This window comes from Gadus morhua, chromosome 4 (assembly GCF_902167405.1).
Source record: "Gadus morhua chromosome 4, gadMor3.0, whole genome shotgun sequence".
Lineage (NCBI taxonomy): Eukaryota > Metazoa > Chordata > Actinopteri > Gadiformes > Gadidae > Gadus > Gadus morhua.
In genome coordinates, this window is record NC_044051.1 from 20,567,134 (window position 1) to 20,582,331 (window position 15,198).

Sequence of the window (15,198 nt, forward strand, 5' to 3'; positions counted from 1 at the left end):
GTGTGTGTGTGTGTGCGCATGCATGCCTGTGTGTTTGGTTGCGCGTGCATGTGAGTGTGTATGCGTGTGCGTTCTATTTGTGCTACAGGACCTCGTTGACCTATTAAACAAACAGCCGACTGATAATTCAATTGAACAGTGTAACGATTTCCTGGCTGGCTACCCTCCGGCTGACCAGGAAGTCTGGGCAGTCATTCGACAAACAGACACCAAAATATGATCATACAAAAAAAGATTATAGCAGAAATAGAATAGTCCCATTTAATTTTAAAAATGAAATCCTTTAATTGGATGCGTTTCAAACCGTTGCCTGAAGTCTTCTCAGCACCAAAACAAACACAAACTCCACAGTAATTATTTTTTGTTTGTGTGTGGAAATGCTGGTCGCTAATTCATGTTTCCACGAGCACAGACACTTTTCTAGCAACTGTCATACAGTGTTCAAAGCCCACTCCACATTTGGACAAGCTGGCAATCAGCCTTGTGTGCCTAAAAGGACAGTTTAGCAGGTTTTATTCATTGAGTTGATTCTGTGGATGCAGGTAAAGACGCTCGCCTGTACGTGTTCAGACTCAGCTCACTGAAGAGAGGACTGGAGGAGAAGCAGGCCGTACGAAGCAAGTGTGACAGCAGGGAGAACAAACTGGAGAAAACTAAAGGTAGGCTGTCTGTCTGTCTGTCAATCTATGCATGCATCTATCAGTCTGAAAACTAAAGGAAGGCTGTCCGTCTGTCTGTTTGTCTATATCTTTCTGTCTGTCTGTCTGTCCGTCTGTCTGTCTGTCTGTCTGTCTGTCTGTCGGTCTGTCGGTCTGTCTGTCGGTCTGTTTGTCTCTCTATCTTTCCGTCTGTCTGTTTGTCTATTTATATCTGTCTGTCTGTCTGTCTGTCTGTTTGTCTATATCTATCTTTCTGTGTGTATGTCTGTCTGTTTGTCTATATCGTTCTGTCTGTCTATCTGTTTCTCTCTATCTTTCTGTTTGTCTGTCTGTTTGTCTCTATCTATCTGTCTGTCACTCTTTCTTTCTATCTATCTATCTGTCTGTCTGACCTTTCTGTGTGTGTGTGTGTGTTTGTGTGTGTGTGTGTGTGTGTGTGTGTGTGTGTGTGTGTGTGTGTGTGTGTGTGTGTGTGTGTGTGTGTGTGTGTGTGTGTGTGTGTGCTTGTGTATGTGTGTGTGTGTGTGTGTGTCTATGCGGTCCTTGACCTATGTCTTCTGTGTGTGTCTATGCGCTCCAGGCTGCCACCTGTACTCCATCAACACACACCACGGCTCAGAGCTGAGGATAGTGGCGGCCATCAGGAACAAGCTCCTCCTCATCACCAGGAAACAGCCCCGCCCAGAGGGCTTCAGCGCCATGGCATCGGCTGCAGACTCGCCAGTCGAGGAGTTTCAGTACATACGGGTACGGGACTGCGTGTGTGTGTGCATGTGTGTGTGTGTTTGTACTTGTATCTGTTTGTGTGTGTGTGTGTGTGTGTGTGTGTGTGTGTGTGCATGTGTATGTGTGTGTGCGTCAGCATGCCGGTGTGTATTTCCGTGCTTGTGCTTGTGTGTCTGCGTGAGTGTGTCTGTGTGTGTGTGTGTGTGTGTGTGTGTGTGTGTGTGTGTGTGTGTGTGTGTGTGTGTGTGTGTGTGTGTGCGTGTTAGCCCCGACATCTTATTGCTCTTTCAAGCAGACAGTTGGACCAATCGAATCGTCCCCGCCTGACATTTAAACTAAGGAGCCCCGCCCGAGGTGTCTGCAGGCTCCTAGCACCCTAACTTATGTCCTTGTATGTTCCATCATTATTACTTTCCCTTTCTGCACCTTGTTTTATTAAAGTTGGCTGAATGCAGAGTTAGATGAGCTCGTTTTTTCGGCTGTTTGCCGACCAACTAAATCATGATAATAATTTCCCAGTCCCAATTATGAGTCATACTTTTATTATTACTTTAATGTGTTGCTCTCAATTACTTCTGTGAAAAAAGTTCTGTCAGAAAATCGAGATAGGCTAATCAATAGGTTGTTGTGGCGGCCTGAGGTCAAAGTGGATCCCAACTTGGTAAATGGTAAATGGACTGCATTTATACAGCGCTTTTTCTAGCTAGTGGCCACTCAAAGCCCTTTACAATATTGCCTAACTTTCACCCATTCATCCATTCATTCACACACCGTCGGCTGAGTCAGCCACGCAGGGCGACAGACCGCTCATCAGGAGCAGTCAGGGTTAGGGGTCTTGCTCAGGGACACCTCGACGCTAGGAGGAGCTTATTACTCATACTTTTATAATTATTTAAATGCGTTGCTCTTAATGCCTTCTGTAAATAAAAGTTCAGTCAGTAAATCGAAGGATGCAAATCAATAGATGGAAAGACGGTCTGCGTGGATCCCGCGGGCAGCAGTAGCTCATGAGGTCGATCGGGTTGACTGGTAACCGGAGGGTTGCTATCGAACCATCCCCGGCTCCTCCTAGCTGAGGGCCGAGGTGACGCTGAGCAAGAAGCCTCACCCTGACGAGCTCCTGACGAGCTGGCTGTCGCCCTGCGTGGCTGACTCCGCCGTCGGTGTGGGAATGTGGGAATAACCCTAGCATATCAATGTAACTCCCAACGTGGCCCTGTCCTGTCCGCAGGAGATCTGCCTGTGCGACCCCCCCGTGGTGATGGCCCTGGTGGACGGGCCCACAGGGGAGAACGACAACATGATCTGCGTGGCGTACAAACACCAGTTTGACCTGATCAACGAGAGCACCGGAGACGCCTACCGCCTGCACCACGTGGACGCCAGCAGGGTGAGACACACACACACACACACACACACACACACACATACAAACACTCACAGAGAGGGAAACACACACATACATATATACAGTATAAAGCAACGCAAACACACACATATATACAGTATAGAGCAGCACACACACACACATATATACAGTATACAGCAACATACACACACATACACAAACACACACATATATATGGAGCAACATGCACACACACACTGCCACATATATATACTGTATAGAGCTACACATACAAAAATACATATATGTAGCGCAACACACACACACACACAAACACACACATAAACACACAGAAACACACAGAAACACACGCGCGCACATAGAGAAACACACACACACGCAGAGAAACACACACACATGCACACAAACATGGAGAAATACACATATGCGAGCGCATTTTCCTGTAGAAACATACTCACTGAAGAACACACAGACCAATACATACACACACATACACACACTTATATGTTGACAGACAAAAACGTAGATGGACAAAAACACAAACACACACACACATATATCCATAAAAACAAACATATACACACGCAAATGGTAGTAGGAATGGGAAACAGACACACACACAAATACAAACAAACCCAACCACAATCACACACAGACACACTCACACACCCATTCAGCCAAAGATTCTGTCAAAGTGGTCTCTGCGGGGGCTCCTCAGGGATCTGAGGGGCCCGCCTGTTGCCCGGTCCATTTGCCTCTTGGTTACCGAGACAGGAGCCGCCATCATGTTTGCAGCTCCCGGCGGAGGAGGGCCGCCCTGGGAGTAGACCAGCTGGAGCCACAGCAGCTGTGCTCTTCACAGAATCACCATTACTTGTTTGAGAATTTCCACTGTGAAATTGTGTTGCTCAACTGATATATACGTATATGTCTGTGAAGAAGAGAGGAAGTGTGCACTAATGAATCAGACATTGTGTTAGCGTGGGGAAGGGGAGGGTAGTGAAGTTTCGTGGTCCGACTCCCAGCCCAAACGTTGTGTGTTTGAGCCCCGGGGTGATGGAACCCTACCTGTAGACGCCGGGCTGATTAATGACTCGTGTCATAATTCGCTTTAAGCAACTCTGGATGAAACAACCTGCTAAATAAGTCATGGGTGCCGGGAGTGTGGGTGAGTAATGCATGCTGCGTAACGGCTCCATCACGGGCCCCTGCTGCTCTCTGCTCACAGGTCAACTTTGTCGGCGCCATCGACGTCTACGAGGACGGCGAGGCCGGCCTGCTGCTGTGCTTCAACTGTACGTCCACCTGTTCTCCCACTGGGACGCTTCATTACACACAGACTGAGGATTGATCCCCCTGGCCTCAGACCGTACACAGAACCGAATATTGGTTCTGTGACAAAACATTTCTCAAATCAAGGAAGAGTAGTTGTTTTTAATGATAGGTTAAGTTGCTTTATTTGTGTCCCTAGAGGGTGAGGTTGCAGCTATAAAGATAAAGAATGGACATCCATGTATATTAAATATCAAACATCATATGGACAACATGGAGATAGAGGCCTCAAATGGTCCAAAGTAAGACCATGCCACTGGATAAATAAAAGATAAAGTATATCATATTTAATATGAGGTAGACACAATTGGTAGGACACAAGCCCTGAATAATCCACGCAAAATCAGGGCTGCAGTAGATCAGGCTGTAGAGTGGGTTGGCTGGTAACCGAAAGGTTGCTGGTTCAATCCCCGGCTCCTCCTGGACCGAGGTGACCCTGAGCGAGACGCCACACCCTGACCGCTCCAGGCAGAGAGGTGTGGCCTCCCCGTCTGCACAAGCTACAGAAAGGAGGAGACTTCCTTTCCTCCTCTTTCCATGGACAGTAATGCATGTGTAAAATAACAATGATAACCTAAGAGGTCCTCTCCGCCCCGACAGATAGCTGCTACTACAAGAAGGTGTGTCCGTTCAACGGCTCCACCCCCATGATCCAGTCCAACACCTCCGACTTCCACTTCAGCTGGAACCAGATGCCTCATGCTATCGGTAGGTAACCACGGCAACGGCCGCCTCCCGCACCCCTACCCCGGCGGTCGAGGCCCCGGCCCTGAGCGTGGTGTAACCATGGTAACGCCGCGCCAGGCCATGTCGACGGGACACAAGCCGGCCCGGGGTGGCGGCTTGTTCTGTGTGTGTTTGTGTGTACGTGAAGGTGTGTGCATGTTTGTGTGCATGGGCACATGCGTGTGGAGGTGTGTGTGTGTGTATGTGCACATGCGTCTGCAGGTGTGTGTGTTTAGTGGTTATCAGCATGTGGCTGTAGTTCAGAGTGTGGCCCCTAGGGCCCCCCTAGGGGCCAGTGCTCATCCTCCTCCATGCTCCATGGCGTGTGTTTCTTCTGCGTGCAGTGTGTGCGTTCCCATACATCCTGGCGTTCACGACGGACTCCATCGAAATCCGGCTGGTTGTCAACGGCAACCTGGTGTACACGGCAGTGGTCCCAGAGCTGACGCTGACGGCGTCTAGGGTGAGAGGAGTGACAGATGACTGAGAGGCCTCAACCCACTGGACCATACTCACACCAGAGCACAGTGCTACTGCCCTCGTTCTATATCTGTTTAACGGCCGTGATGGATAGACACATAACAGAGAGAACTATTCCTTAATTCGCCAGTATGTTACATTATCTGTAAGGATCTCTCTCTCTCTCTGATATCTCATTTCAAATCAATTTTTATCTTCCCAGTGAGAGACATATCTGGCAGTCGGCTATTAGCAATAATACGCACATGATTCACACGCCACTTTTACTCTTTTAATGTTATGAGAGGACATAAAAAATTGTTATTATCCGGCAACGAACAGATTTATATCTCACCGTCATCTGTGTCTCTCACTGTCTGTTTATCTCTCTCTCTGTCTCTTTCCCTCTCACTATCTCTCTGTCGCTCTCTCTCTCTCTCTCTCTTCTCTGTTTCTCTGTGTTTATTCTCTCTATCTCTCTGTGTTCATTCTCTCTATGTGTCTCTCTCTCTCTCTCTCTCTCTCTCTCTCTCTCTCTCTCTCTCTCTCTCTCTCTCTCTCTCTCTCTCTCTCTCTCTCTCTCTCTCTCTCTCTCTCTCTCTCTCTCTACCATCACCCTGTAGTCGGACATCTACTTCGTCTCGTCCGCGCCGGTCAACTCGGCCTCCACCTGCAGCTCCAGAGACACAAGCTCCCAGAGTTCCCCTCAGACTCCCACTGGATACGAGATGCCCGTGTTTCCCTCACCCCTCAGTGATGGTAAGCCCCCCCCCCCTCCCCTCCCCGGCTAAGCCCACCATCGCCATTTTTGCACCACCAAGCATTATTTTTGGTTTTATATTATTTTGTTTTATCACAAACATAGAGAAACACACACACATATACATATGCATGTAGAAACATACTCACTTGCAAACATACAGACCAATGCATACACACACAGACATCTATATGTTGATGGACAAAGACACAAACACACACTCATATACATAGACAAACACATAGACATTCAAATGGGAATAGAAATGGGAAACAGTCAGACACACACACACACAAATACCGAAAAATAAAAACACATTCACACATTTTCAGTTTAAAATTATTCTATAATACACCCTAGGGCTCTAAGTGAGGCTTCTTCTGATAGAGATAATGATGAAGGCAATAACGCACAACACCATGACCCAGACAACCGCACACCGGCCAGGCCGTCTGCAGACCGCACACGTTCAGTATTAAGACGAAAACCCCTCCATTCACTCACGTCTCGACTGGTGATAAAACGGTCCGCTCAGTGTTAGTGGGCGGGTGTCTTGTCTTGTCCCCCCCCCCAAGGGTACATGATATTTACAAGTCCCATTAAAGCTAACAGGGTTAAAGTTGTCTTCTGCTGCAGTAATGAGCGAGAGGGGCCATGGGGCCGGGCTGGCTAGTAATTGCTTTGGGAGGGTTTGATTCTCCTGATCTGTCCATGTATCTGTATCACTGGTGGTCATGTGTGTGTGTGTGTGTGTGTGTGTGTGTGTGTGTGTGTGTGTGTGTGTGTGTGTGTGTGTGTGTGTGTGTGTGTGTGCGTGCGCGTGCGTGCGTGCGTGCGTGCGTGCGTGTATGTGTGTGTTAGAGAGAATGAGGGCAAGTGTTTGTTTGCACATGAAAAGTGTGTGTGTGTGTGTGTGTGTCTGTGTGTGCGTGTGTGTGTATGTGTCTGCGTATGTACGTGTGTGTGTGTGTGTGTGCGTATAAGAGAGTAGGAGTGGACACATGATTCACAGTGAATTCAAAAAGTGGAATCATGTGTGTGTCAGTGTGTGTGGTCTGAGTCTAATCGTGTCTATCTTTTCATGAATGGGTGTGTGTATTTGTGTTTATGCGTGCGTCCGGCGTGCGTGCGTGTGTGTGAGTGTGTGTGCGTATAAGAGAGTAGGAGTGCACACGCAGGAGGGTAAGAATGTTTTGTGTGTGTGTGTGTGTGTGTGTGTGTGTGTGTGTGTGTGTGTGTGTGTGTGTGGGCTGAGTCTAAGCGTGTGTATCGTTTCATGAATGGGTGCGTGTGTGTGTGATTGTTTGCGTTTCGTGCCAATGAAAACACCAGTGTGGGGGTGTTTCTGTATTTACTTCCTGTGTTATCCTCTTCTCCCTGGCTCAGATTCTATACGGATCCCCTATGGTACCAAGCTTTCCCTGTACATGTCTAAGGATGCGGAAGGTACTTCGCATGCTGCTGTGCTGCCCCGGCACCCACACCCCACCCACACGCCCACCCACTAAAATGCACGTGCACCCCGAGCCAACACGCCCCGCCCCCCCCCTCTCCTATACCAAGGTGGCTCCCGTCGGCACGCTGCCTGAATGTTAAGTCGCCACTACCTCACCCCCACCCAGCCCCACCCTTATGTCCTTCCCACTGAAAGAGGATGGGTTGGGGAAGGGGGGGGGGGGGGGGGGGAGAAACCCCAGGAAGGGAGAGAGGGAAGGGGCATGGAAGGGAGATGTGACGGAGGGAGAACGGATATTACAAACACAGACGAGGAAACAACACAGAGGAGGGAGTGTGTGCATTTGTGTGCCATTATGTATGTGTGTGTGTGTGTGTGTGTGTGTGTGTGTGTGTGTGTGTGTGTGTGTGTGTGTGTGTGTGTGTGTGTGTGTGTGTGTGTGTGTGTGTGTGTGTGTGTGTGTGTGTGAGAAGAAGGGATACAGAAGAGAGAGCTAGAGGAATAGAGGGGGAGAGAGGGAGGGAGAGAGAGAGGCAGAGGAATAGATGGAGAGAGGGAGGGAGAGAGAGAGGCAGAGGAATAGATAGAGAGAGGGAGGGAGAGAGAGAGGCAGAGGAATAGATGGAGAGAGAGGGAGGGATAGAGAGGAAGGGAGAGAGAGAGGCAGAGGAATAGAGGGAGAAAGGGAAAGGGGGGGAAGGGGGAACAGGAGGATGGAAGAGTCTGGTCTGCCGCAGCATGATTTACAGATTGCACTGTCGCCATGGAGACTTTTGTCAGCCCTCCCCTCAATCCAGAGCGCTCGTCCAAAGTGAGGGGGCTTGATTGGTGGGGGTTGGGGAGCGAGAGGGAACGCTCAAAGAGGGACGAGAGAGGGGGGGGGGTAGAAGGGACGCTGACAAAAATCTTGCTGTTTAACGTTTGCCTGTAACATGCCTGCTTTCGATCGGTTTTATCTGGGAGAGATTTGTTGTCCTGTTTTTGTTTGTTGTGTGTCCAATACGTAACCACATCGGCCATTCCCCGCTGAATAAGGCCGTTACCGATGTGGCTGCGTTCATTGGCTGTCTCCTCGCTGCACCCTTCAGAGATACAATGACAAACACGGTGAAACAGACACCTGTGCTGCCAGTGTCTCCGACGCACCAAATATCAATTAGCGCTCCAGAAAACACGAGCTCGCGCCTCGCTGTGATTCAGCCAATGTATTCACCGTCCAGTCCTCAGCGCCGCGGGGAGACACTCCCCCCCATCCACCCCCCCACCCCCCCCCCCCCCCCCCCCCCCGCTCTACAAACCTCACGTGGAATATATTGTTGTTTTGTTTCAGCAATAAATGGAATACATCTCTCGATATATCCATCAATTGTATGCATGCTTCTCTCTCTCTCTCTCTCTCTCTCTCTCCCTCTCTTTCTGTCTCTTTAGGTCTCTCTCTCTCTCTCTCTCTCTCTCCCTCTCTCCCCCTCTCCCCCTCTCTCTCTCTCTCTCTCTCTCTCTCTCTCTCTCTCTCTCTCTCTCTCTCTCTCTCTCTCTCTCTCTCTCTCTCTCTCTCTCTCTCTCTCTCTCCCTCTCTCCCCCTCTGTCTGTCTGTCTGTCTGTCTGTCTGTCTCTCTCTCTCTCTCTCTCTCTCTCTCTCTCTCTCTCTCTCTCTCTCTCTCTCTCTCTCTCTCTCTCTCTCTCTCTCTCTCTCTCTATCTCAGCTCTGTACTCTATCATGTATTTTTTCTGGTTGCAATAGCTCCAGAAACTAAGAGCAACAAGATGACGAGCGGCTGAAACATATCGGTGGTTGTCAAACAACTTGCCTTTGTCCCTCCTCTTCCTGAGTGTTTTTCTGTTCACCTCTGATACACTGACATTTCGCTCCCTGATTCGACTACCTCCACCCCTCCACCGGGTTCAGACTTTGTTTGTACAATTTGGACAAGGATCATGTTGTCCAGAATTGCAACAGCACCCTCTGGTGGAGAAGTTACAGCACCCGCTGCGCTTTTACCTATTACAATGGGCCTACGCATTCTATTTATTCCTGCGCAACAGAGCTAGGAGCATTTATAATGTGTTCAATAATGGTCTGTGACTCATTCCCAGCTATATCGGAACAGTCTTAATGTTAAACTCATATTAGATACTGGTATATAGGTTGATAATGTTGTGTCTTTATGAGACGCTATTGAAACATGTGTACGTATAGTAGTTTTATTTTAATGCATTACTATACATTTGTCAGTACAGGTGTAGCGCATGTTTTCATTCCCACAGCGTGACTGCTTCAGAAGGTTGTGTTTTATGAAACTGCCTGGCCATGTGATGCGCCATGCATTATTAAACACAGCATGATGTAAACATTATACACAGTGAGCGCTACATGTATCATACATCAGTAATCTCTCTCTGTGCCCTCCCTCCCACTCTGTTTCCCTTTGTCGGATTCTGCTTTATAAATTCTTCCACTCTTTCTTTTTCCATAAATAATAAGCTCTTCCTCCCCCCAAACTCCTCCTCTGTCCTTGCTCCCTTGCTCTCTCGCTCCCTCGCTCCCCAGGTGAGTTGGCGTGCAAGCACATCTTCAAGATCCCGCTCAGCAACCTGGTGGGCCGCAGCATCGAGAGACCGCTGAAGTCCCCGCTGGTCAACAAGGTGCTGACCGCGCCCACGGCGGCCATCCTGGGCCCCTCGCCCACCCTGATCTCCGCCTCCCACTCGCTGTCTCTGTCCCGCATGGAGATCAAGGAGATCGCCAGTCGCACACGGAAGGAACTACTCGGTAAAACCAACACGACAACTTACTAACACATCTGTGTTTGTCGATGAGAAAAGGCTCCATTGTCATTTTTATTCAAACATTCTTTACTTCTTCCATAGGGCACAAAAAGTGGGACATTTATTCAGAAAAATGCATTACATATCCACAATAAATGTCTGGCATGGATGGACTATGAATATATTAATAAACAGTGCCAAACCAATCTGCACCTCTGCACCACAGATTTACTCTGAAAGGTTAACACTATGCATGTATATATAATATTATTAATAATAATATGTAACACTAGTCCGACCCGATGCACAGTTTTTACCGGTCTGGCTCCCTCACTTCCGTTTGTCATCACAGTCTTGTTTGCAGACAGAGAAAGGATCATCAGATCAGAGATCAGGGCCAGGTTAACACTGTCAATACTCTTCTTTACGCCAATAAAATGTGTGTGACGCGTGTTGCGGGCTTGAGGGCTTGGGGGCTTGAGGGCTTGGGAGAATGAGGGCTTGAAGGCTGTGCTGCAGCAGGTGTATAATGGGGTGTATTCACCGTTAAGGTTTGACCGAGGAGCCCAGCGGGAAGCCAGACAGCGGAGCGGTGAAACAGAGGAGGATGAGCCGGAAGAACATCCAGGAGGAGGAGCCCAAGCCCCACGCGCTGACCTCAGTCAACAGCGACAGGTGAGGGGCTGTGAGCTTCAACACTTGTTTTGTGACACCGTTGGTGTTTCCACAACAAAGACAAAATGGGGACATGGTTTTTGTTTAGCAACTCAATGAACAAGGACAGACAGAATGGGATGACCACATTTTATCTTAACCCAAGCTACATAGTATGTATTTTACTCTACAGATACATAGTCTAATTATTTAGACACTGAACGATCGTTCTTTTCCAAACACCAGCACTGTCTGTTCAGCTTCTGTCTGTTGTATTCCATATTGTTAAAGGGGTGCTATTATGCCACCAGTGTGAGTGTGATTAGCCACTACAAGCCTTTTGAAAATCTGCCCAGATTTTTAAACAGCATACAACGGCTAATCACACTCACACTTGGAGGCATGATACCATCCCTTTAAATGCCACAACAACAGATGAGGTGGTTGATTTTCATTAAGGTCTAACATGTGTATGATGTGTGGTTGATGTTCATTAAGGTCTAACATGTGTATGATGTGTGGTTGATGTTCATTAAGGTCTAACATGTGTATGGTGTGTGGTTGATGTTCATTAAGGTCTAACATGTGTATGGTGTGTGGTTGATGTTCATTAAGGTCTAACATGTGTCTGATGTGTGGTTGATGTTCATTAAGGTCTAACATGTGTATGATGTGTGGTTGATGTTCATTAAGGTCTAACATGTGTATGAAGTGTGGTTGATGTTCATTAAGGTCTAACATGTGTATGATGTGTGGTTGATGTTCATTAAGGTCTAACATGCGTATGATGTGTGGTTGATGTTCATTAAGGTCTAACATGCGTATGATGTGTGGTTGATGTTCATTAAGGTCTAACATGCGTATGATGTGTGGTTGATGTTCATTAAGGTAACATGTGTATGGTGTGTGTGTCCCCCCCAGCATGGCCCCAGAGTCCCCAGACGACGCGGACCCCGACGGCCAGCAGCAGCACTGCATCCCCAGCCCCGAGCCGGAGGCCGAGCGGGCCGTGCTGCCAGAGGAGTGCCCCCTGCTGGCCGCCGCCTTCACCCTGTCCACCTCCTTCGGAGACGTCCTGGACCTCAAATGAAGACAATCTCCCGCCCGGGCCCAGTCATCGTTACGCTCCCCCGCCCCTGACACTGTGCATTGTACCGCGGTCGTGTTTTCCTTTTCTTTCTTTTTTTTTGTTTTCCAAGTTGTGTGTTCTTTCATTTTGATTTTTTACATTTTACGTTTGCATTGTTACATTTGTTTAGTTGTGTATGGTGTCTACGGGTCTCCCCCCCCCCCCCCCCCCCCCCCCCCTCCTTTTCATCAGGTGTACTGGGGACCAGTTATTGTCTTGTGAACCCCCCACCCTCCCCAAGGTGAGAGCGAGGCGGCGACAGCGCGATGTTTACTAATCAAGAGTTTTGACCTTCGACCCCCTCGACCACCCTATAGAGATACTATTTATGGTGACAACCAAAAAAACCTGAATGTAAATGTACGCAACAAGGCACGACTTCGCCCCTCCTGTGTTCACAGTGCGCTGCGGAGGTAGCTCTGGCTTCTCCTGTGTAGTGTATGAAGTGATTGACCCATCCCCCTCCCCTGATCCGGTTTCAGATGTTTTATGATATATGAACATGTATGTGTACATCTGTTTATACATTAAGATGCATATACATGGACGGTATGGCTGTCATGCCTGTGATGCATATATCAATATATTACAAAAATATATATACATTTTATTACCATGTTTAGTGAAGGTATGATGTTTTACACTCTTCTCACACACACGTCCCTGTTGTTTGCGTTCCCCACAGTATAGGTAGGTAGGAAGGTAGGTCGATAGGGCTGGAGCCGCGCGTCCCACAAGTGCCATTTCCCAGCATCCTACACTGAAGACACCTCTGAACAACCACCATACGCCGGGGCCTAACAGTAGCAGCCATGATTGTAGTAAACACTAAATATTAGGTATAAAGACCCAGAACTACATTCTCTTGGCATCGATTTGGAGGCACTCCCTTAAAGCCACATGCATTGAGACAACCTTCTCATGAAAACAATGAGAATACCTTAAAAAAAAATGCATGACTTGCCTTTGCTAGACGTATTGTGTATTTTCTACCTTTACACTTTTCACATACAGTTTGCAATGCATATGACTACCAATGTAAGACTAAACAAACGTGTGTGTGTGTGTGTGTGTGTGTGTGTGTGTGTGTGTGTGTGTGTGTGTGTGTGTGTGTGTGTGTGTGTGTGTGTGTGTGTGTGTGTGTGTGTGCGTGTGTGTGTGTGTGTGTTAGTGTGTGCGCGTGTGTGTGTTAGGTTGTGTAAGGTATGTGGATCTCTACAGCTCAGGAGGCGCATTGTGATGTGGTCATTAACGATACCATAATAACAATAAATACAATTAATGCTTAAACAAATACTTCACAATGCTTTGAAAGAGCATGAAACTGCAGAGGTCAGTTAGCTATGTCATTATGTCAGAGATTTGAACAAAAGACAGATAGAAAGAATATAAAATATATCAATAATATCAAAAACTTTATTCAGCACCTTTTTTTAACAAAGTTCCTAATACACCAATTCTTACAGAAGGTAGGAAAAGGTATGATGAGAAGAAAATATGAAATTCAAACCGAATAAAACGTTTAAGAAAAAATTGAACTTATTCAAGTTCTTCGAGGAATTGTGTTGAAGTGGTTTTTATAGTGATAATCCATCACAAAGGTTTTTTCACACTTTTGGTTGCTTTGAAACAATTCCTTGGTGACCATTGAGTGAAATGGGCTACAACATCATCTGGAAAAATCGAACCGGCCCCATAAGCTCTTGAATCCACACGAAACACACACACACAGAGACAAACACACACAAACACAGAGTCCTCACAGCACGGGAAACAAGTATTATTTAGGCTCAAGGTGTTAACCAACACTGAGCGGTAGGACCGGTAGGTCATGGTACACACACACGGTCGAGGTGTTGGAGCGCACAGAAGAGCAGTGCTTTGGGGCCCTCTCTGTGGATCTAGATCATCCTGCCCTGCTTGTCTCTGTGCCTCCTCTGTCCCACAGTGCTAGCCTACAGCTTCTTCCTTTGGACTCTCGTCCCACTTCACCCCTAGCACTAAATACATTATACATATATATATATATATATATATATATATATATATATATATATATATATATATATATATGAATAAAGGGATAAAGATCTGGTAGGTGTATTTTTTAAAATTAAAACAACCTGTTAGCTATTTATTGTTCCTATTAAGTGTGATTTGGGAGTGTTTGTTGGCGGCAGTTTGTACCACCGCTTCTCTTGTTATTGTTCTTATTATGATTATTATGATTATCGTATTATAATACCCATCAGTCCCTACAGTCGTTTCATTCTCGGTTTATTTGGGACTCCTTTTTTCTACCTCCCCTGTCGTTTTGCAGTGTTTTCTTTTGTATCCGAATTAATATTTACTGTTTAGACTGTTGCTGAACTTTTCTGTGATATCAAAATGAGTAAAAAAAAAATCTAAAAACTAAACAAAACACCAAGTGTCTTAAAATATTGTATTGCCATTGTTTTTAATGCCAAGTACTACTTGTAAATGTTTGTGTATCAAATGTGGCCTCAAATAAAACTAAACTATATTATTATTATTATGATTATTATAATTTGGGCATTTATTTTAAGTGCTGTAGACCACTGCTGTGAAAGTAGTTACTTCTGTCCCTTGATATGTAATAAATATTTATGAAATTTGAGCAGACTAGACTAGTATTGTTCAACCAGATATTGAGTCACTGCATTGTTTCAGACAAGTTTACAGGTTTTACACCGGTGAGATCATCCAGACTCAAGTTGAATAACAGTTTGGACATTGGCGGGGCAACAAATGTCAACATATGGGCAAGTCCTTACCTAAGCCAAACAGAGAGGATCCTGTCCTCTCTGCTCTGGGTCAATCGGGTTGGAAGTAAAACTGAAACATCTTCCCAGAAAAAGCCTTACCCGCAAATCTGATTGCATATTAGTCTGCCTTACAACATCAGAATGTACATCGCTCTGATGTACATTCTATTACATCAAAATGCATCATGGGATGTTTTGTTAGAGATACCCTTATTTTGAGTGGATTCAAGATAGTAAGTACTGTAAAATAGTACCATGTTATTACCATGGACCTATTAAAGAATTATTACAGGGATTTTTCTGGCCTCTGTTTTGGCGCGAACCATTCGTAGGTTTTCGTGTGTCTGCAGGAATCTTCATGCATACCCTTTTGAGT

The 15,198-nt window shown here is 46.6% G+C and overlaps 1 protein-coding gene across 7 annotated transcripts in view; it reads left to right on the top strand.

The window, feature by feature from the left end:
- garnl3 (GTPase activating Rap/RanGAP domain like 3) overlaps positions 1-14,674 on the top strand; it is a 66,268-nt gene extending 51,594 nt beyond the window's left edge. For 3 of the 7 annotated variants that reach the window (XM_030354297.1, XM_030354298.1, XM_030354300.1), the window contains exons 21-31: positions 543-659; positions 1,240-1,406; positions 2,617-2,775; positions 3,983-4,049; positions 4,687-4,794; positions 5,157-5,275; positions 5,895-6,030; positions 7,418-7,477; positions 9,970-10,257; positions 10,805-10,928; positions 11,829-14,674. In XM_030354297.1, the coding sequence (XP_030210157.1) occupies positions 543-659; positions 1,240-1,406; positions 2,617-2,775; positions 3,983-4,049; positions 4,687-4,794; positions 5,157-5,275; positions 5,895-6,030; positions 7,418-7,477; positions 9,970-10,257; positions 10,805-10,928; positions 11,829-11,997 (1,514 nt within the window). In that variant the 3' untranslated portion in view covers positions 11,998-14,674. The remainder of the gene's footprint in view (positions 1-542; positions 660-1,239; positions 1,407-2,616; positions 2,776-3,982; positions 4,050-4,686; positions 4,795-5,156; positions 5,276-5,894; positions 6,031-7,417; positions 7,478-9,969; positions 10,258-10,804; positions 10,929-11,828) is intronic. The other 4 variants (XM_030354303.1, XM_030354304.1, XM_030354302.1 and 1 more) reach the window with 3 other exon arrangements.
- The last annotated feature ends 524 nt before the right edge of the window (positions 14,675-15,198 follow it).